Source organism: Petromyzon marinus, chromosome 39 (genome assembly GCF_048934315.1).
Source record: "Petromyzon marinus isolate PM22_M1 ecotype Great Lakes invasive population chromosome 39, UKy_Petmar_22M1.pri1.0, whole genome shotgun sequence".
NCBI classification, from domain to species: Eukaryota; Metazoa; Chordata; class Hyperoartia; order Petromyzontiformes; family Petromyzontidae; genus Petromyzon; species Petromyzon marinus.
This window is the reverse complement of record NC_133705.1, coordinates 4,508,736-4,532,010: the sequence shown is the minus strand read 5'-3', so window position 1 is coordinate 4,532,010 and position 23,275 is coordinate 4,508,736. Positions and strand designations below refer to the sequence as shown.

Sequence of the window (23,275 nt, the reverse complement as noted above, 5' to 3'; positions counted from 1 at the left end):
TGAAGTCACGTGCTGTGTGAAGTCACGTGACGTGTGAAGTGAAGTCACGTGCTGTGTGAAGTGAAGTCACGTGACGTGTGAAGTCAAGTCACGTGCTGTGTGAAGTGAAGTCACGAGCTGTGTGTATTGACGTACCGGGCTGTGTAGTGACGTCAAGGGTCGTGTCTGGCCCCAGGGCCGTAGGGTTCCTCACCCCTGGTCTAGATCCTCCGGTGTGTGTACAGACAACACGACTGTCACCTACCCTTAGCCCTGAAGTCTACGATCCACGAGAGCAACTCTAGGGCAATTGTTCCCAGCAACCGTCGGCAGCAACGCATGAGCCACGAGCGACTCTGGCAGCTTTGTGGACAACGGATTGGAGTGAGAGCCATTCCTTTATAGTCACTTCATCACTCACCCTTTCACCCACATGGTCATTCACTCGATCAGTCAATTGTGAGTACATTCGGAGTTTGCGGTGTCCCTCTTCCCGTGGCGGCGTGGATTTTTCTCCAGGACGTCCGGGTTTTCCCCTCCACATTTAGGAATCAACATACTCTTTGGGTCTCTCGGTAAAGTCACGTAGTCACGAAAGCTTTAAGTCATTTAGAATCAACGTCAAGCGTTTTAGAGCAAATTTACGTGCTATAAATGTCCACATGGACGAGCTATCATTTGTGATGGCCAGGTCACTTCTGAAAAAAAGAGCCATACACAGCTCAATGGGCCTTAGGGGCCGTCCATAAATGACGTCACGCACCTAGGGGGGGGGTCAGACATTTGTGACGATGTGTGACCAGGAGGGGGGGTTGAGAAATGTGACGTCACATCAAAATTCGCAACTTTAAATAAATATAAACAACTAGACTACACGTTCTACTGAATTAAATAGACTTTTTAATAAATGTTTTCTCCTACAACATCACAGTGCAGCGGCACATTAAGTACGCACTACAATGACAATAGTTTAAAGCGATTTGAAGCATGTTTTATTTGATTTTGGGGGGAGGGGGGGCAGAGCTTTGTGACGTCATATTTGAGGGGGGGGGGTCTGACTTTTCGTGACGTCGTGTGACGAAGGGGAGGGGGGGGGGTCAAAAATCGTACAAAATCACGTGACGTCATTTATGGACGGCCCCTTACCTGGTAAAAATAAGTTTGAAATAGCACAAGCTTTGATTTCCGTGAAAAGAGATGAATCTCTGCTACGCACCGACTTTTAGCCATTTCTCAAATGACGGACACAGCTTGGACATCAGACGGCGACGTGCGATCTCATTGGACGTCACCGTCCCAAGTTGGCCGCTCGGGGCAGCTGTGGATCAGATTCAGTCAGATTCTGGGTCACCAGATGTTGACCAGTTGCCGGATCGTGGCTCTAAACCGTCTGCGTCTGAGCGAGCCGGGCAGCGGTAGTGTCGGCGCTTGGCGTGCCGAGCCACCAATCCGGCTGGAACCCCGAGTTACATTCCCGCTCACGGCCATCAGCACCAGTGACGAGTATCTGAAACCGGTCCTGGGCCTCCGCTAGGTTGACTCGGACTCAAATGAGTACGCTGGGTGCGGTTTGTAAAACTTTGCCCCTGGGGGGAGGCCATAAGCCACGTGGGGTGCTGACCAACCCCCCCCCCCCCCCCCCCGGGCCTCCATAGGGTTGCTATTCGCTAACAGCACTTGCTCACACCAGTCTGTTACAGGCTGTACAGGGGGCGGGGGGGGGGGGGATCTTCGTGTTTAATTTTCACGACTTTGCACGGCGTGCCATTTCCTCTCCGGCTGCACGGATGATGACGACGTCACTCGCTCTGCGTGCGTGACGTCGGCGGCACGGCTCGGTTCCCGGCAAGTGGAAAAAAACACATCTGGGCTGGCTTGGCTTTAGCATGGGCCCCGGCGCAGAACGGTTTGCACGGAGCGACGCTGTTTGTGTCTCAGTGGGGTCCTGCCGACTCGCCGCCGCTTTCATCAAATAAAAACCCACTTCACTAAGCCAGGGGGGTGGTTCTTTTTTATATTTATTTTTTTTAAATCATCATCAGCATCGTCATCATGAATTGTCATCATTGCAGCGATTATTCCCGAACGGGGGATTTTTTTTATTTTTTATTCGCAGTCACTTGCAAAATGTACCCAGAGACAAAGAAATCGTACACAACACACGTACGTGCGCCCACGTACGTGTGCGCGATCGAGTTAAAGAACAATTAAAGATATCTCGAAGCCGGACTCGCGAGGGACAGAGCCCCCTTCTGGTTCGTGTCCGGCAAACACTGCAAAAAAAACAGTGCCGAGAAAAAGTTTGTGAACGCCAAAGGTAATTCATAATATAGCTTTTGTTTTAGGTTAGATCGCGTAAATATATAAATGTTGTGTCGTTAAACCCCGCCACCACCCTACACAGCCAACTAGTAAGGGGTTTGTCACGTAAACAGAACGTGGCCAATTCGTCACTGGTACAGCACACCGGTGTGTTGGAGAGCCAAGCCACAACATTTACAATCTGAGTACGACGTTTCGCCAGTAATTACAACCAGCTTCATCAGGCGATAGCCAGATTTGTGGAGAAGTCTTTCTGTTCCGTTCCTTATATAGAGGCGTAGATGTGGTGACCACGCTTCTGCGCTCTTGCGTCACGGGGGGGGGGTATTACTGAGTCAACGTACATGATGCATGTACATTACGCGAGCCCTTTGAACTTGTCCTTCCTGTCTATTGTGTATTAAAATAGCCCTACCAACGGCAATCCCTATTGAAGAACGCTGCCCTTTGTAGGCATGCATTTAAACAATGTATAATATGATGATTCGCTTCCACGCAGCACTAAGGCGGTAGCTATCTGAACGGTTAAAGTTATTTTTATTTATTTCAATTTCGATAGATTCTCTAATTTAGTCTTGGTCAGTAGTAGATAGTTTTGCACAGAACTTCAACATTATCAAAATCAATTGAGTGTCCTTGTTGGCACGCGTGTTGTGCTGCTGCTGACAGTTGCATTTGGGAGAATTTAATATTTCTCTGATGTTATTTTAGTCTCGTGCTTTAGTCCCATTTGTCACGTTTGCCCAGCATATAATTTACCACACTTCCAGTTAATCCTGTACACACCTTCTGTTGATAGATATAAAATTATCTATTTTATGTACCGTGCTTAATCTTACTCAGATGTTTTGTTTTTCCAAACATCTGGCTAGTTTATCAGTTACTCCCACAATGCATGGTATTTTGACCATTTTTATTTTGACAATTCGTTACGAGTACAGCACACCGGTGCGTTGGAGAGCAAATTAGCTTCCTGCCGAAACGTCGTACTCGGATTGTAAATGTTGTGGATTTGCTCTCCAACACACAACCGTTCAGTGCTGTACTCGTGACCAATTGGCATGTTCTGTTTACATGACAAACATCACTAATTAGCTGCAGGGTGGTGGAGGGTTTAACGGCACATTTATATATTTACGCGATCTAACCCAAAAAAACCCTGTATTGTAGTTATTGGTCGCGAAAGCCTACGTGTTAAACCCAATGATAATTATGGAAATTCCATAGTTTTACCACGAGAGCCTTCTTGAATAAAAACCGGCCTTTTCTTAAAAATCCAACAGGGTTTATATTAGTCAATTCCATGTAGGAATTAAACAATGAGTAATTAAGGTTCAGGGTATGTGAAAAAGTCAATGAATCCCTGGTTTCGTTAGCTCAATTAAGGGAATAATTAGAATCAGGTGTTTCAATAATTAGGTAGATCTTTAAAGGTGAGTTTGGAAGGCCCCACCCTATATAAAGATCAGAACATTTGTGAGTTGGGTCTTCACCACATAGGTGTGTGGAAACAAGTCACGCCACGATCAAAATAAATCTGAGGGCCTCAGAAAAAGAGTTACTGATGCTCATCAGTCCGGAAAGGGTTATAAACCCATGTTTAATGATTTGGGGCTCCACCAATCCACTGTCAGACAGATAGTCTACGAGTGGAGAAAGTTCGAGACCACAGCCACTCGACCCAGGAGCGGTCGTCCTTCAAAAATCTCGACAAGAACAAACCGGAAAATCGTCAAGAAAGTCACGAAGAATCCCAGAGGAATATCCAAGGATCCGCAGGCCACTCTCGCCTTGGCTAATGTGAGTGTTCATAACTCAACCATCAGAAGAAATTTGTTCATGGAAGGATAGCCAGGAGAAAACCCACTGCTTTCCAAAAAGAACATTCCCCAAAAATCACACCGATGACCCACAAGACTTCTGGAGCAATGTTCTCTGTCAAAGGTAAGAACTTCTTGGCCTCAATGAGAAACGTTGTGTTTGGCAAAAAACCAAACGCCGTTTTCGAACAGAAGAACCTCATTCCAGCCGTCAAGCGTGGTGGTGGGAATGTGACGCTTTGGGGCTGCTTCAGGACCTGGACGGCTTGCCATCATTGACGCAACGATGAATTCTGCATTGTATCAGAAGATTATAGAGGTGAATGTCAGGCCATCCATCCACGAGCCGAGGCTGAACCGGAAGTGGGTTCTTGATCCGAAACACAAGCAGATCTACACAATAATGACTGCAGAAGAAGAAATTCCGCGTTTTACAATGGCCTCGTCAAAGTCCGGACCAAAACCCAATCGAAATGTTGTGGCAGTACCTGAAGCGAGCTGCCCATGCAAGTCAAACCTCAAATGTCACCGACGCAGTTCTGTAAGTAGGAATGGGCCAAAATTCCTCAAATCTGGTGGGAGAGAAACTGACTAGCGGTTACAGGAAACGCTTAGTTGCAGACATTGCTGCTCAAGGGGGTGTGTCACCGGTTACTGCATCTACTTTTTCACACGTGGTGATTGAATGTAGAATCATTTGGGGATACATACATCATGTTTTTGTGTCATTTGTTTCTTCAGGTTACCTTTATCTAATATTAGGATTTAGATTAAGAGCTAATAGACATTTTAGGTCTGAAATATGTAAAATGTGTGACAGTCCTAAGGGTTTCACAAACTTTTTTTTCTAGGCACTGCAAGTAAATAAAATAAATCACGACGTGTCAATAGCAACACAAGCGGTCGTGCTCAGGCGGAAAAAAATATCATCCAGCAATGGAACTGCTGGATTATATTTATTTTATTTTCTACATACTAAGTGGACTTTACCGAAAGAACCATAGAGCAAGGATTCCTGCAGTCACAAAAGCTTCAAATCAAGATTAAATATTGCTGTTAAATTACTATGGTTTAATTATATTTACACGTGCTTAACGTAAGACGCTAACTTATTAACACTTAACGGCTTTAAATTAACGAGCTCATTGTAAAATTTGCAACGCACACAAAATAGAACTTTTAAAAAGACGCCGAGAGGCGTGGGAGGATAAATGACGGTGAAACGAATCACCAGATTCCGTGAGAAGTCATCACACTGACAACACCGACGTTGGGATGGTGAGACACCAGGACGGAGGGGATTGCAGATGACCGGAGCTGCGACAGGGTTTCTATGTGAGTCTATGGGTCTCTGTGTGTGTATGGGTCTCTGTGCGAGTCTATGGGTCTCCGTGTGAGTCTATGGGTCTCTGTGTGTGTCTATGGGTCTCTGTGTGTGTCTACGGGTCTCTGTGTGAGTCTACGGGTCTCCGTGTGTGTCTATGGGTCTCCGTGTATGTCTATGGGTCTCCGTGTGTGTCTATGGGTCTCCGTGTCTATGGGTCTTTGTGTGTCTATGGGTCTCGGTGTGAGTCTATGGGTCTCTGTGTGTGTCTATGGGTCTGTGTGTGTGTCTATGGTTCTCGGTGTGAGTCTATGGGTCTTTGTATGTGTCTATGGGTCTCTGTGTGAGTCTATGGGTCTCTGTGTGTGTCTATGGGTTTCGGTGTGAGTCTATGGGTCTCTGTGTGTCTATGGGTCTCTGTGCGAGTCTATGGGTCTCTGTGTGAGTCTATGGGTCTCTGTGTCTATGGGTCTTTGTGTAAGTCTACGGGTCTCTATGCAAGTCTATGGGTCTCTGTGTGAGGCTACAGGTCTCTATGTGAGTCTATGGGTATCTGTGTGTCTATGGGTCTCTGTGTGAGTCTATGGGTCTCTGTGTCTATGGGTCTTTGTGTAAGTCTACGGGTCTCTATGCAAGTCTATGGGTCTCTGTGTGAGGCTACAGGTCTCTATGTGAGTCTATGGGTATCTGTGTGTCTATGGGTCTCTGTGTGAGTCTATGGGTCTCTGTGTGAGTGCACGGGTCTGTGGGTGTGTCTATGGGTCTCTGTGTGAGTGTACGGGTCTGTGGGTGTGTCTACGGGTCTGTGGGTGTGTCTACGGGTCTGTAGGTGAGTCTACAGGTCTGTGGGTGGGTCTATTGCAACTGGGCCGAGACCATTAACTCTCTGCAGCAGGGAACGCGGAGTAATCACTGTGTGTGCGACTCAAACCTGGACTTGAACCCAGGTCCTCTGCAGTGCCGGCCATTGTGAACCTCCCTGCGCCAGGGAGGTTCACAATAAGGTGTTGGGGGCTCCACGGTGGCTAGGAGATGTTAACGACCTCGCCTGGTACACAGAAGGTAGTGGTTCTGATCCCGACCCTGACGCCTGCTGTAAATGTTGTGTTTGCGTGTCTCCCTCTCTCTCATCATCACAGTGGCTAGGAGATGTTAACTACCTCGCTTGGTGTACAGGAGGTCGTGGGTTCGATCCCAACCCTGACGCCTGCTGCTGTATATTTGGAGTTTGTGGTGTCTCTCTCCACGTGGTCGCGTGGATTTTTCTCCGGGTCCTCCGGTTTTTCCCCCCACATTTAGAATCAACGTCGCGCGTTTTAGAGCAAAAATTTTTACGCTGTAAATTTCCACATGGATGAGCCACTATCATTGAGCCATCGTTAGTGATGGCCAAGATTTGTTTCAGTTAAAGAGCTCCATCGCTCAGTGGGCCTTACCTGGTAAAGTAATGAGGAAGAGGAGGTGGCGGGAAGATGAGGACTCATGGGGTCGAAGTGGAGACATTGGTGTGGACGGGAATATGGGACTCGTTCCACATTCGCTGCGAAAGCCTCACCTTGGCTATGGAGTCATAGAACGGGTCGCTTGTAATGAAGTTCACTCCATCATCATCATCAGAGCCATCATCAGAGCCATCGTCGTCGTCGTCATCTCGTTGATCTTCACCACTCTTGTAACCATCACCATCATTTTTATCATGAGCTCTTTCTGCTTTGTGAAAATCATCATCACCACCATGATCGTTACCATCATGATCATTACCATCGTCACCATCATGATCGTGACCATCATCATCACCATCATGATCGTTACCATCAGCATCGCCGCTATCATCATCATCATCATCATCTCTCTTCGTAAAGCCACCACCACCATCACCAATGTCTTCATCATCATCTATCGCATCAATGCCGCCACCCTTGTGAAATTCATCATCACCGTGATCACCACCACCGTCGCCACCGTCGCCACCGTCGGCATCGTCCCCACCGTCGTCCCCACCGTACGCCGCGGGGTGCAGAGGGGGGTGCGTGCCGGGAGGGTAGAGAATGGGCGCGACCCCCTGCAGCTGCGCGAGAAGCGGGTCCCAGGCCCCCCACGCGGCCTCCAGCTCGCCCAGCGACACGAAGGCGGCGCCGCGGCCACGCAGGGCGGCGTCCAGCAGCACGGCGTGGGCGCTGCCCTCCAGCGCCAGCTCCACCTCCTCATCGCCGCCGATATTGTCGGGGTCGCGGTTCGACTGGGAATCGACAAGAACGGTGGTGATGCTGCCGTTGAGTCATCGTCACCATCGTCACCATCGTCACCATCGTCACCATCGTCACCATCGTCACCATCGTCACCGCCGCTGCTGCTGCTGCTCGAGCCGCCTGGCCTATGGCGAGCGTTTGGTACAAAGCCGCGACCGGTGAGCATCACAGCTGCACTCAGGGCTGCTAGCGAGGAGTAGCGATGAAATTCGGTTCAGCACACGAGGAGGTCTGTGGCCAGCACCACGCCCAGCCACCTTTGTCTCCCTCATGGCAATCGCACCAGGTACACATTTGAGGCTGAGTCGACCTAGGGGAGGCCCAAGACCGGTTAAGATAATCGTCAGCGGTGTTGGCCGTGAGCGGGAATCGAACTCGGGTCTTCCGGTTCGTAGCGCAACGTAGCGCTAACCACCACCACCACCACCACCGGGACTCACCACCACCATCACCACCACCACCACCATCACCACCACCACCACCGGGACTCACCATCACCACCATCACCACCACCACCAGGACTCACCACCACCACCAGGACTCACCACCAGGACTCACCACCACCACCAGGACTCACCACCACCACCACCAGGACTCACCACCACCACCAGGACTCACCACCACCACCACCAGGGCTCACCACCAGGACTCACCACCACCACCAGGACTCACCACCACCACCACCAGGACTCATCACCACCACCACCACCAGGACTCACCACCACCACCATCACCACCATCACCGGGACTCACCACCACCACCAGGACTCATCACCACCACCACCACCACCAGGACTCACCACCACCACCACCAGGACTCACCACCACCACCAGGACTCACCACCACCACCACCAGGACTCACCACCACCACCACCAGGACTCACCACCACCACCAGGACTCATCACCACCACCACCACAAGGACTCACCACCACTATCACCACCACCACCATCACCTGGACTCACCACCACCACCATCACCGGGACTCACCACCATCACCACCACCACCATCACCACCACCATCACCACCACCATCACCACCACCACCACCATCACCACCATCACCACCACCACCACCACCACCGGGACTAACCACCACCGGGACTCACCACCACCACCAGGACTCACCACCACCACCAGGACTCAACACCACCACCACCACCAGGACTCACCACCACCACCAGGACTCACCACCACCACCGGGACTCACCACCACCACCACCAGGACTCACCACCACCACCACCAGGACTCACCACCACCACCACCGGGACTCACCACCACCACCAGAACTCACCACCACCACCACCACCGGGACCCACCACCACCACCATCACCACCACCACCAGGACTCACCACCACCACCACCGGGACTCACCACCACCACCGGGACTCACCACCACCACCAGGACTCACCACCACCACCACCACCAGGACTCACCACCACCACCATCACCACCACCACCAGGACTCACCACCACCACCATCACCACCACCAGGACTCACCACCACCACCAGGACTCACCACCACCACCACCACCAGGACTCACCACCACCACCACCACCAGGACTCACCACCACCACCACCAGGACTCACCACCACCACCAGGACTCACCACCACCACCAGGACTCACCACCACCACCACCAGGACTCACCACCACCACCACCAGGACTCACCACCATCACCACCACCACCAGGACTCACCACCACCACCACCAGGACTCACCACCACCACCAGGACTCACCACCACCACCAGGACTCACCACCACCACCAGGACTCACCACCACCACCACCACCAGGACTCACCACCACCAGGACTCACCACCACCAGGACTCACCACCACCACCAGGACTCACCACCAGGACTCACCACCACCACCACCACCAGGACTCACCACCATCACCACCACCACCAGGACTCACCACCACCACCACCACCAGGACTCACCACCACCACCAGGACTCACCACCAGGACTCACCACCACCACCACCAGGACTCACCACCATCACCACCACCACCACCACCAGGACTCACCACCACCACCACCAGGACTCACCACCACCACCACTAGGACTCATCACCACCACCACCACCAGGACTCACCACCACCACCATCACCACCACCACCATCACCGGGACTCACCACCACCACCAGGACTCACCACCACCACCACCAGGACTCACCACCACCACCAGGACTCACAACCACCACCGCCGGGACTCACCACCACCACCACCAGGACTCACCACCACCACCACCGGGACTCACCACCACCACCAGGACTCACCACCATCACCACCACCACCACCAGGACTCACCACCACCACCACCACCGGGACTCACCACCACCATCACCACCACCACCACCAGGACTCACCACCACCACCACCGGGACTCACCACCACCACCACCGGGACTCACCACCACCACCAGGACTCACCACCACCAGGACTCACCACCACCACCAGGACTCACCACCACCACCACCACCATCACCACCACCACCACCAGGACTCACCACCACCACCAGGACTCACCACCACCACCACCAGGACTCACCACTACCACCAGGACTCACCACCACCACCAGGACTCACCATCACCACCACCACCAGGACTCACCACCACCACCAGGACTCACCACCATCACCACCACCACCACCACCACCAGGACTCACCACCACCACCACCAGGACTCACCACCACCACCAGGACTCACCACCACCAGGACTCACCACCACCACCACCAGGACTCACCACCACCACCAGGACTCACCACCATCACCACCACCACCACCAGGACTCACCACCACCACCACCACCAGGACTCACCACCACCAGGACTCACCACCACCACCACCAGGACTCACCACCACCACCAGGACTCACCACCACCACCAGGACTCACCACCACCACCAGGACTCACCACCATCACCACCACCAGGACTCACCACCACCACCAGGACTCACCACCACCACCACCACCAGGACTCACCACCACCACCACCACCAGGACTCACCACCACCACCAGGCCTCACCACCACCACCAGGACTCACCACCACCACCAGGACTCACCACCACCACCAGGACTCACCACCACCACCAGGACTCACCACCATCACCACCACCACCACCAGGACTCACCACCACCACCACCATCACCACCACCACCACCACCACCAGGACTCACCACCACGACTCACCACCACCAGGAATCACCACCACCACCAGGACTCACCACCACCACCACCACCAGGACTCACCACCACCACCAGGACTCACCACCATCACCACCACCACCACCAGGACTCACCACCACCAGGACTCACCACCACCACCAGGACTCACCACCACCACCAGGACTCACCACCATCACCACCACCACCACCAGGACTCACCACCACCACCACCAGGACTCACCACCACCAGGACTCACCACCACCACCACCAGGACTCACCACCACCACCAGGACTCACCACCACCACCAGGACTCACCACCACCACCACCAGGACTCACCACCATCACCACCACCACCAGGACTCACCACCACAACCAGGACTCACCACCACCACCACCACCACCAGGACTCACCACCACCACCACCACCACCAGGCCTCACCACCACCAGGACTCACCACCACCACCAGGACTCACCACCACCACCAGGACTCACCACCACCACCACCACCAGGACTCACCACCATCACCACCACCACCACCAGGACTCACCACCACCACCACCATCACCACCACCATCACCACCACCACCACCACCACCAGGACTCACCACCACCACCACGACTCACCACCACCACCACCACCAGGAATCACCACCACCACCAGGACTCACCACCACCACCACCACCACCAGGACTCACCACCATCACCACCACCACCACCAGGACTCACCACCACCATCACCACCAGGACTCACCACCACCACCAGGACTCACCACCACCACCAGGACTCACCACCACCACCAGGACTCACCACCACCACCACCAGGACTCACCACCACCACCACCAGGACTCACCATCACCACCACCACCACCAGGACTCACCACCACCACCACCAGGACTCACCACCACCACCAGGACTCACCACCACCACCAGGACTCACCACCACCACCAGGACTCACCACCACCACCACCAGGACTCACCGCGCCGTCTCCGCCGCTGCCGCTGACGGGCCGTGACCGCGGCACGAACACGTGGAACGAGTCGAGCGGCGCGCCCAGCCATCGGATTCTCCTCCCTGCTGCGGCGACAGCCCCCCCCTCGCGCCCCCCGAGGGGGGGCTCCAGGTCGTCGTCTCCGAGGCCGAGCTCCTCCGGGTGCCGCGCCTCCCTCCAGAGCCGCTCGTCGACGCGCGGCCGGAAGAGAGTGCGGCTCACGAGCAGCGCCGACGCGTGGCCGGATCCCGCTCCGGCTCCGGATCCCGCTCCGGACTCGGACTCCGGGTCGTGGGCGCCGCCGCCGCCGCCGCAGCCCCCGATGAGGAAGGCGACCTGGGCCCCGCGGGGCCGGCGCAGCAGCAGGCGCGCGAGGGCCACGCGGCGCCGTGACGACAGCTTGCCCGAGGCGAGCACGAAGGGCACGGAGCGCCAGCGCGGTGAGGACCAGCGCAGCGCCACCGCTGCATGGGGGGGGGGGGCGGGGGGGGGGGCGGGGGAGAGGGGGGTAACGAACGAGCGATGAGTGGAAGCCGCGTGGAGTGAACAAGACCCCTCCCCCCCGGACCTCCTTCCCATACATGGCAAAGCAAAAAATAAACATCCTTCCATTTTAAAATGTTACTATATTTACCGTACCGTACTTACCACTCCAATCTCCAAGACTCTGCATCATGGGGCGATGTATACACGTGCAGTATTTTCATCAAGTTGTATGTAGTGTATCATGTGCCGTATATATTTGACATCTGAAAATCAAGAATAGCTCCGTTTTTTTTTTTCCACGAACACGTTTGCCGATCGCCGGAACTGGGTCACAGCCTTCAAAGCGGTGTTTTGCCGGCTTCGCCGGATCGACCCACCCCCCCCAGGAAAACAGGCCGGATAAGCGCGCGGTGCCGGATAATCGATTGATCATAACCGTACTTTTCCACCAAGGCCCGGGCCCGTGCACGGGCGCGGGGATGCGTGCGGGCAGGCGCCACACCTGCATAGGTCGCCGTGCGGCTGCCGTTGCCCTCGGCGACCCCAGCCAGCCCCAGCTCCTGGGCAAGCTCCTCCCCGTAGCCCTCGTATTGGCCAATCACGGCGTTCGAGCGATCCGGCGGCAGCAGCTCGGCCAACGAGGCGGCCCGCAGCATCGCCGCGGCGACGGGGTCGCGAGCGGGGGGCATCTCCATGGCGATGAGGGCCGCCACCTGGGTCAAGTGGTTCTGCAGCACGTCGCGCACCACCCCGTACTTGTCGTAGAAGCTCATCCGCCCTGTGGGGGGTGTGGGATGGAGGTGGGTGGGAGGCGGTGGCGCAGCGGTTAGCACTACAAACCTGGCGATCCTGGGTTCGATTTCCTGCTCACGGCCGACGCCGCCAGTGACGACTATCCGAAACCGGTCCTGGGCGTCCGTCCCAGGTCGACTCAGCCTTAAATGAGTACCTGGTGCGGTGTTGTAAATACCGTCGCTGGAGAGACAATGGCGGCCGGGCGTGGTGCTGGTTACCCACCCCCTCGTGTGCTGTGTCGGCCTTCATAGGTGCATCTCGCGAACAGCACTTCACCTAACAGTCTGCAAAAGGCTATACGGGGGATCTTTGTGTTTGGTATTGGTGCTGTTGAAAGTGATGATGATGTTGATGGCGATGTTTCAAGTGGTGGTTGATGTTGATGGTGGTGATGATGGTAGCGGTGTGTAAACATCGCCACTGGGGAGACAAAGACGGCAGGGCGTGTAGTTGGCCAACTCGCCCCCTCGTGTGCCGTGCCGGCCTTCTCAGGTGCATCTCGCTAACAGCACTTGCCCCAACAGTCTGTTAAGGCTACACGGGCTATCTTTGTCTTTTGTGGGTGGGGAGGATGGGGGATGGCGTGACGACGATGACGACGATGGGAAAGAGGTGGCCCGGAGACCTTTTCCAGCCGCCGGGTCGTGATGGCCGTGTCGGCTGTAAAGCGGCAAGACGCCGAGTGTGAGTCGGAGGGCTCCGGCCCGGTGCGTCTCCGTCTCCCCGGAGGTTCACAGTGGCCGTGTCGGTGGCAATTGCTGAGGGGGGGGGGGGGGGGGGGGGCTGTGGGTTTGGGACCAGGCACGGGGTGTTTCCGTCGGGGGTCCGTGACGGTCGTGTTAACGACACACCGAGGCCGTGACACCGAGAGCCTGGGTATCGGAGCGTCTCTTTCTTCCAGGGACGTTCATCTTGGCCGTGTCAGAGACACTGAGGATGAGACTGCTGAGGTTGAGCCCGTAAAGAAAGAGACACCAGACACTGAGATTGACCGCAGGTCTCAGCGGTGCTTGCTTGGCGTCACATGACACGACCGTTTTTGCACTCCCCAGGCAGACACACCAATTCAGGGATCGACCCAGGGTTTCAACGGTTGCCGGATCAGCGCCTCGAACACGGCCATTCTGAACCTCCTCTCTCCCCGTGGTCGCGTCGACTTTTCTCCCTCCAGTCTTCCCCTCCAGTCTCCCCCTCCAGTCTCCCCCTCCAGTCTCCCCCTCCAGTCTCCCCCTCCAGTCTCCCCCTCCAGTCTCCCCCTCCAGTCTCCCCCTCCAGTCTCCCCCTCCAGTCTCCCGCTCCAGTCTTCCCCTCCAGTCTCCCCCTCCAGTCTCCCCCTCCAGTCTCCCCCTCCAGTCTTCCCCTCCAGTCTTCCCCTCCAGTCTCCCCCTCCAGTCTTCCCCTCCACATTTCGCATCAACGTGAAGCGTTCAGATCATTTTGGCTTCCGTAAATTTCCACACAATGACGATAGGCCAGATCGCTTCTAATGAAGAGCTACACAGCAGCTCAATGGTGCCCTACACCTGTTAAAATAAAAAAATATAGTTTAACCTTTGACCCCGTGCGTCTCCATCAGCGTGACCTCCACCCTGCGGACGTTGGGGCCGCCCCAGACGGTGGTGAGAGACGCAGCATTGAGCGCTCGGAACGGCAGGATCGCAGCCACCGCCTTCACCGCACAACCACACACAGCCACACACCACACAACCACACGTCAACAACACACTCACAACCACGCAACCAAACACAGACACAGCCACACAAGCACGCCCACACAGACACACAAACAGCCACACACACACAACCACACTTCAGCCACACAGGCGCACACGTCATCCACACATTCACACTCGCAACCATACAAACACACACTCACAGCCACACAGCCACACATAACCACGTGGCAACCACGTGGCCACACACACACAGCCATCGTCCACACACTAACAATCACAAGGACAAAGATGCCTCCGTATAGCCAGACTGTTGGGGCAAGTGCTGTTAGTGAGCACCCATGAAGGCCGGAGCGAGGGTGGGTGGTCAGCACCACACCCGGCCGCCTTTGTCTCCCTCGTGGTGATGTTTACTAACCGCACTCACTGCAGAATGGCGCGGGAGAACATACAGACTCCATACAGACAGGGCACACACACACAGCCACACGTCAACCACACATCCACACACTCACAACCGCACATGGACACACACTAACACACACATACTGATGTAGTGGAGTAGGAAAGTGCGTAGTGCAAAGTGTGATTGCATGGTAACAAAGACAGCACGGCTTATGTTGGGTCAGCCTGTTGTGAAGGCAAAGTCATTACGGGTCATGTTGGGTCAGCCTGTAGCGAAGGCAAATAGAGTACAGGTTATGTTAGGGCAATTAAGCTGGGGGAGCCAAGGACGGCTGTGATTGGTTGGTGTTGTCGTCAAGGCTAAGAGTGGCGTCTTGAAGTCTGGGAGGTAACAGGTGCAACGGTCACGCGGAGCGCCGTTGGGACGCGGGTTGATTAATTGGGGCGTAATGAGAGCGGGGATAAATTGGGGAGACGTGAGGAGAAACGGGGGGTTTTGGAGTTGGAGTGAGAGTTGGAGTTGGGGGCTGGACGAGGCAAGACGTGGAGCAGCTGAGGAGACAGAGTTTGGAGACAGAGTTTGGAGACAGAGTTTGGAGACAGAGTTGGAGACAGAGTTTGGAGACAGAGTAGAGAGAGCGTAACGATAGCGGAGCTGAAGAAGGGAAGCAGCTAGCAGTAGAGAGAGAGCGTAACGATAGCAGAGCTGAAGAAGAGAAGCAGCTAGTAGTAGAGAGAGTGTAACGATAGCAGAGCTGAAGAAGAGACGTAGTTAGCAGTGGAGAGAGCATAGCGACGGTGATAGCGGAGAGTGGAAACGAAGAAGTTAGCGGTGGAGTAAGCGCAGTGATAGTGGGGAGTGGAGAGACAAAGGTGGCGAGTGAGTCGAGTGAAGCACGGCGAGCGAGCCGTGGCGACGTGGATACTGTGGAATATTGAGGACATGCGGAGAGTTGTAAATAAAGCGGTGTTCGAAGAAAGACAAAAGTTGTCCGAGTGAAATCGAACACTACACTAATACTAACACACACACTTACACAACAACAACAACAACCGCCATTCGCCACTAAGTGGCGGTGACATCACCACGACGCTTGTGCCAGGTCATGTGCACCTTGAGGCCACGTGAAGTGTCGAATGCCCACTGGCAGGAGGTCACGGGGCAGACCCAGGTGCCACGGGTCGACTGACTAAGATGACAGAGATGACTGGCTGATGCACCACCTGTGCCCCCTACTGTGCCAACTTGATGTGCTTTAGCCACCCGGCACTCCGCTCATTGTTGTGAGCGTCGCTCCTCCGCCCTCCATTGTTGTTGGAGGGCGACTGCCTCCAACTGCCCAGTAGCGTCCTTCACGAGCCTCGTCCACAGAGGCCGATCTTAACACCGCTGGTACCAGTCATCGGCAAGTCCACTCAGCTCCACGTCCACCTGTACCACATCACTCCATCTCTTCTCTAGCCCGTGCCATGCCCGTTTAGCCCCCTCAATACGGCCGAACAAAAGCTGTTTAGGCATGCGGTGGCTGGGCATGCGGACTACATAACCCAACCAACGCAGCCTTGCCTGCCGGAGGAGCTCACCGATGGGACATTGTCCACATCTTTCAAGGATTTGTGAGGTCCTCACACAATCCAGCCTGGTTTTACCCCAGGATGGATCGTAGGCAGGCCAGCCTAAATGTTTCTAACCGGCGAAGATGTTCCATTAGGGGGGTCCACGTTTCGCAAGCATAGAGAATGGAGGGAATGACCGTGGCCGAGAAGACCTAAAGCTTCATGTGGAGTGATAAACCAGGTAGCTTCCACACAGCGTTATGCAACTGATGAAAAGATTATGCCGCTCGACTGATTCAGAGTGAGACCTCTGCTGTTAAACCGGAGCCGGTCATGAGCACACTGCCAAGGTATGGGAAACTCTCCACTCTCTCCACAACTGCCCTATCACCAATTGGGAGTTGTGGGGGTGGAGTGTCCGATGGTACAAAATACCCAGGCAGGTGCTTAGTTTTGGTGGGTCTGATGGTAAGGCCCCACCTCTTGGTGGCAAGCTCCAGGTTCAGCAGCAGCGCCTCCAACTCCTCCTCTGAGTGAGCAGAAATTACCAGATCATCGGCATACATAATGTGGTTGAGCAATAGGGAGCCATCCCTTGACCGCACCTGGGCATCGATCAGCCTCCCATTGTATCTGTACCAAATGGAAATTCCTCTGGAAAAGCTATTGAAGGCTTTACGAACTACTTGGTCAAAAGAGATGTTAAATAATGTGGGAGCCAGAGGACATCCCTATCGCACCCCAAAGTGTACAGGGAATGGCTCTGACTCCCGGCCATGTAGTTTTACCCAGGCCCGCTCACCATCAAGAAGGTCCTTAATGATCGTGAGCAGAGGGTCAGGGACTCCGAAAGCACGAAGAACAACCCATCAGGCCTACTGATGGTAACATAGACCAGGTCAATAAAGCAGAGATGTAGGTCTTGTTGGAATTCCCTACACCTCTGCTCTAGCAGACGGACAGAGAATATGGCATCTGTGCAGGACCGCCCTTTCCTGAAACCGCATTGGGGCTCCGCAAGCCTCTCCTCAGCGTGCCTAACAAGGCGATGTTGAATAATCCTTGCCAGGACCTTTCCCGGCACACTGAGGAGTGACATGCCCCTGTAGTTGTTAAAGGGGGACCACCAGGGCATCCTTCAAATCTTGTGGAACCCGTCCAGTAGTCCAGACTGTTGTTATGATGTCATGTAGGGTAGTCTGTGCACAAACACCACCCTCCCTCAGCATTTCGGTTGGGAGATCATCTCTGCCCAGTGCCTTTCCTGGTCTCAGACTCTGGATCGCCTTCAGTACTTCCTCAACAGATGGCACCTCAGCCAGCCACTTACAGGGGGTGACTTCCTCCTCCAATATTTGAGGCACCGCAGCCTCAGCAGGGTCATCCCCACTTTGTCCCACGTTTTCCTGGCTGAGGGATTTCCCCTGCCCCAGGACTTCACAGAAATGTTCAGCAAATCTGCAAACCTGTTCCTGGGGGACGGAGATTGGATCACCATTCTTTCCCCTAATGAAGGTAATAGGTGTGGTGCTGCAGATTACTTTTTTGATGGAATTAAAGAGCGATTTGTGATCGCGGGCCACTGAGGCAGACTCCATCTCCTCAGCAACCCGTGACCACCACCCATCCTTGCAGCGCCTCACGGCTCTCCAAACCTCCGAGCGAAGGCTGCGGTAAGCCTCCTCATTCTCCGACGTGGGATGCTGTAGCCGATGAGAGTGGGCCTGTCGCTTTTTCTCAGCCAGCTTGAACACCTCCTCTGTCAGCCAGGGTCTCTGGGGAGGTCTGGACCGTGTACCCAAAGCAGCCATTGCAGCTGCATGAGCCACATTTCATCATCTGCAAGTGATGATGAAATTCTCGCTTGCAACTTTCATCAGCTAGCTGAGACCATGCCACTAAGGGTTTGAATGGGGTCCTGGGTGTACACCCACCACTGGAGTGGAAGAATGGCAGGCACATCTTACAAATGACAAGTCGATGGTCAGTGGGCAGATCAGCTGCACGGTAGGTCCTGGTGTCAAGGACATGGGCCCGCATCCGCTGTTCCATCACTATGTAGTCCAGCAGATGTTCTTGCTTGGACCCGGCATGCATCCATGATGTGGTGTGGATGCACCAATGCCAGAACAGCGTGTTGGTAATTACAAGCCCATGGGCTGCACAAAAATCTAGCAGCCTCCTGCCGTTGTTATTGAGCTGATCTGGCCCATGCCCTCCAATCACTCCAGACCAGGTGCCAGCATCATGACCAACTCGGGCATTGAAGTCACCCAACAAGATCACTCGATCCCGAGGGGCCACTTTAGCCAGCACCTGTGACCTGAGGTCATAGAAGGCATCTAACTCATAGGCCTTGCCTGCATCCCTCCACGGATGTTCGTCTAAGGTGGGGGCATAAGGAACCACGACCACCACTCCTCACCTGGTTGATGGGAAGGCGAGCCCAAAGTAGCCTGGGGCTTACAGCTTCCCATACCTCACCGCCACGCTCCCAAGCCCCTTTCATTATTTTGTTCAGGAGAAGAGCCACACCCTGTTGTTTGGCAGTCTCCTGCCCCGAGTAGAGGACTGTCCACCCCTCATGGTGGCAGGAGCCAGAGCCGGTCCACCGGACCCTCCTGAATACCACGGAAATCCAGGCGGTACCGGTCCAGTTCCTGACAGAGGAGTGGCAGCCTCTCCTCCCTAGCGAGCGTTCGAACATTCCACGTGGCCACGCGGAGTGTTTTTTTGTTGTTTCTGGAGGAGCCCCGAGGGTAAGGATTCAGTCTCCTGGCTCCGCCAAATGGGGTGTGGCCAGGAGACATCATAGATGCCTGTCCCCCCGAGGCCTCCGGCACAAACTTACTTATTACATTTTGTGGTCGTGTATTAGTGGTAATTAATTGAAGGTGGAGGGGTTACCAGCCCCTCGCACCCGTCCAGAGCCCCCATTTAACCGTTGTGGTGGTTACAAACGCCGTGAAGGGAAAGGCACCAATCAGAATTGGCCCTCCCCCCACGGCACTGCCCACGACAGCATTGCCCGTCCGGCACCACAAAGAGGTAGGGGGTTGTTTTGCCGAACACACACACACTAACACACACTATCAACAAAACAAAGATCCCCCATATAGCCTTAACAGACTGTAGGGGCAAGTGCTGTTAGCGAGCACCTATGAAGGCCGGAATGGTACACGAGGGGGTGGGTGGCCAGCACCACGCCCGACCACCTTTGTCTCCCAAGTGGTAATGTTTACACACCACACCAGGTACTCATTTGAGGCTGAGTCGACCTAGGGGAGGCCCGGGACCGATTCAAATAATCGTCACTGGTGGTGTTGACCGTGAGCGGGAATCGAACCCGGGTCGCCAGGTTCATAGCGCAGCGCGCTAACCGCTACACTATCGCTCCCCACACACTATCACACACACTAACACAACCACGCATTAACTATACAATAACACATACAATCACAACCACACGACAACCACACATCCACGCACACATCGGCAACCGCACATCGGCACACCCACGAGCACATGTCCGAACGCAACGACACGCGCAAACCACAACAACCACACACACAGACCTCAACAACCACACACGTAGACCTCAACAACCACACACGTAGACCTCAACAACCACACACGTAGACCACAACAACCACACGCGTAAACCACAACAACCACACACGTAGACCACAACAACCACACGCAAAGACCTCAACAACCACACGCGTAGACCTCAACAACCACACACGTAGACCTCAACAACCACACACGTAGACCTCAACAACCACACACGTAGACCTCAACAACCACACGCGTAGACCTCAACAACCACACACGAGACCTCAACAATCACACACGTAGACCTCAACAACCACACACGTAGACCTCAACATCCACATGCGTAGACTTCAACAACCACACGCGTAGACCTCAACAACCACACACGTAGACCTCAACAACCACACACTTAGACCTCAACAACCACACGCGTAGACCTCAACAATCACACACGTAGACCTCAACAACCACACGCGTAGACCTCAACAACCACGTAGACCTCAACAACCACACACATAGACCTCAACAACCACACGCATAGACCTCAACAACCACGTAGACCTCAACAACCACACACATAGACCTCAACAACCACACACGTAGACCTCAACAACCACACGCGTAGACCTCAACAACCACACACGTAGACCTCAACAATCACACACGTAGGCCTCAACAACCACACACGAGACCTCAACAACCACACACGTAGACCTCAACAACCACACACATAGACCTCAACAACCACACATGTAGACCTCAACAACCACGTAGACCTCAACAACCACACGCGTAGACCTCAACAACCACACACGTAGACCTCAACAACCACACGCGTAGACCTCAACAACCACACACGTAGGCCTCAACAACCACACATGTAGACCACAACAACCACACACTTAGACCTCAACAACCACACACGAGACCTCAACAACCACACGCGTAGACCTCAACAACCACACGCGTAGACCTCAACAACCACACACGTAGACCACAACAACCACACACGTAGACCTCAACAACCACACGCGTAGACCTCAACAACCACACACGTAGACCTCAACAACCACACACGTAGACCTCAACAACCACATACGTAGACCTCAACAACCATACACGTAGACCTCAACAACCACACGCGTAGACCTCAACAACCACGTAGACCTCAACATCCACACACGTAGACCTCAACAACCACACGTGTAGACCTCAACATCCACACACGTAGACCTCAACAACCACACACGTAGACCTCAACAACCACACGCGTAGACCTCAACAACCACACACGTAGACCTCAACAACCACACACGTAGACCACAACAACCACACACGTAGACCCCAACAACCACACACGTAGACCTCAACAACCACACGCGTAGACCTCAACAACCACGTAGACCTCAACATCCACACACGTAGACCTCAACAACCACACGCGTAAACCACTAAAAGGGTAACCGGGTCGACGACACCGTCGGATGGACCGGTCCGCCCCCCGGGTGCGGCGAGGCGGAGTTGCGCACCGGCTTGGCGAGGTAGTGGTCGACGAGGTGGAGCTCGCCGTGGCGCAGCGAGCCGGCGAGCGACGCCGCGAGCTCCCGCGACGACGCCAGGTCCCGTCCAAACGGCTTCTCCAGCAGCACGCGCAGCCACGCGCCGGGCTGGGTGCACGCACGCACGCGCGCGCGAACGTCAACCCGCACAGCCGAAACGGACCGTTGGGGCCAGCGCTGTAGGCGAGAAACGCCTGCAAAGGCCTAGGGGGTGGGTGGCCAACACCACGCCCCGCCGCCTTTGTCTCCCCAGTGGTGATGTTTATGCACTGCACCGGAATCGAACTGGGTTTGACGGATTCATAGTGCAGTGTGCTGACCGCTACGCTAACACTTCCCACATACATGCAGAAACAAAGATAAAGGTTCCCCGAACAGCCTTAACAGGCTTTTGGGGCAAGTGCTGTTACAGAGCAGCACCTATAAAGTCTGGCAAGGCACACGAACGATGTCTCACCACCAAATAATCGTCACTGGTGGTGGCCGTGATCGGGAATCGAATTTGTCGTTGCCATGTTCGTAGCGCAGCGTGCTAACCGCTACACTACCGCTCCCCAACATGCACACACGTGCACACACGTGCATTTTTTACACACGTGCATTTTTAGCCATGTAGTAATGTGCTGGCCTGTACACGCAGCAGGCGCACCCCTTCATCTCACCTGTCCACCCCTCCATCACCATCACCATCAATCAACATCAATCACCTCACCCGTCTACCTACGTCTCACCTGTCCGCCCCTCCTCTCTCACCATGAATCCTCTCACTCGCCGTCCACCCGCGGTCTCACCTGTGGCGGGCGGCAGTGCCTGTGGAGGCGGGCGACGATGCCGGGATAGGCGTGCGGCGGCACCGACAGGTAGAAGAGCCGCCCGTTCTCCACGAGGCCCTCCTCCTCAGCCCGCGCCGACAGGAAGTCCCGGCACAGCGATAGGAAGTCGCCCTCCGTCGACAGGCGGTGGTACGAGGTGAGCATCACAAACTGATGCCTGCAGCAACATCATCAGCATCGTCGTCAGCAGCATCATCAGCAACGTCGTCATCATCAGTAAACATTGTCAGCATCGTCGTCAGCGGCATCATCAGCAACATCGTCAGAAACATTGTCAGCATCGTCAGCATCGTCATCACCATTGTCAGCAACATCATCTTCGTCAGCATCATCATTGTCAGCAGCATCGTCATCATCAGCAACATCGTCAGCATCAGCAACACACGTTAACGTAGCCAACGCGTTAACGCAGCCACACGCGTTAACACAGCCACACGCGTTAACACATCCACACGCGTTAACGCATTCACACGTTAACACAGCCACACGCGCTAACGCAGCCACACGCGTTAACACAGCCACACGCGTTA

The 23,275-nt window shown here is 54.7% G+C and overlaps 1 protein-coding gene across 2 annotated transcripts in view; it reads right to left on the bottom strand.

Moving 5' to 3' along the window:
* Positions 1 to 1,979: 1,979 nt before the first annotated feature.
* The window catches only part of LOC116950559 (GDH/6PGL endoplasmic bifunctional protein-like), a 52,317-nt gene continuing 31,021 nt past the window's right edge, over positions 1,980 to 23,275 (bottom strand). Inside the window, exons 3-9 of one of the 2 annotated variants that reach the window (XM_032968439.2) lie at positions 22,704 to 22,902; positions 21,883 to 22,020; positions 14,715 to 14,832; positions 12,871 to 13,146; positions 11,871 to 12,346; positions 7,001 to 7,684; positions 1,980 to 2,252 (exon numbers count right to left, since the gene is read on the bottom strand). In XM_032968439.2, coding sequence (XP_032824330.1) covers positions 2,187 to 2,252; positions 7,001 to 7,684; positions 11,871 to 12,346; positions 12,871 to 13,146; positions 14,715 to 14,832; positions 21,883 to 22,020; positions 22,704 to 22,902 — 1,957 coding nt within the window. In that variant the 3' untranslated portion in view covers positions 1,980 to 2,186. Of the gene's footprint in view, positions 7,685 to 11,870; positions 12,347 to 12,870; positions 13,147 to 14,714; positions 14,833 to 21,882; positions 22,021 to 22,703; positions 22,903 to 23,275 lie in introns of both variants that reach the window. The other variant, XM_032968438.2, reaches the window with a different exon arrangement.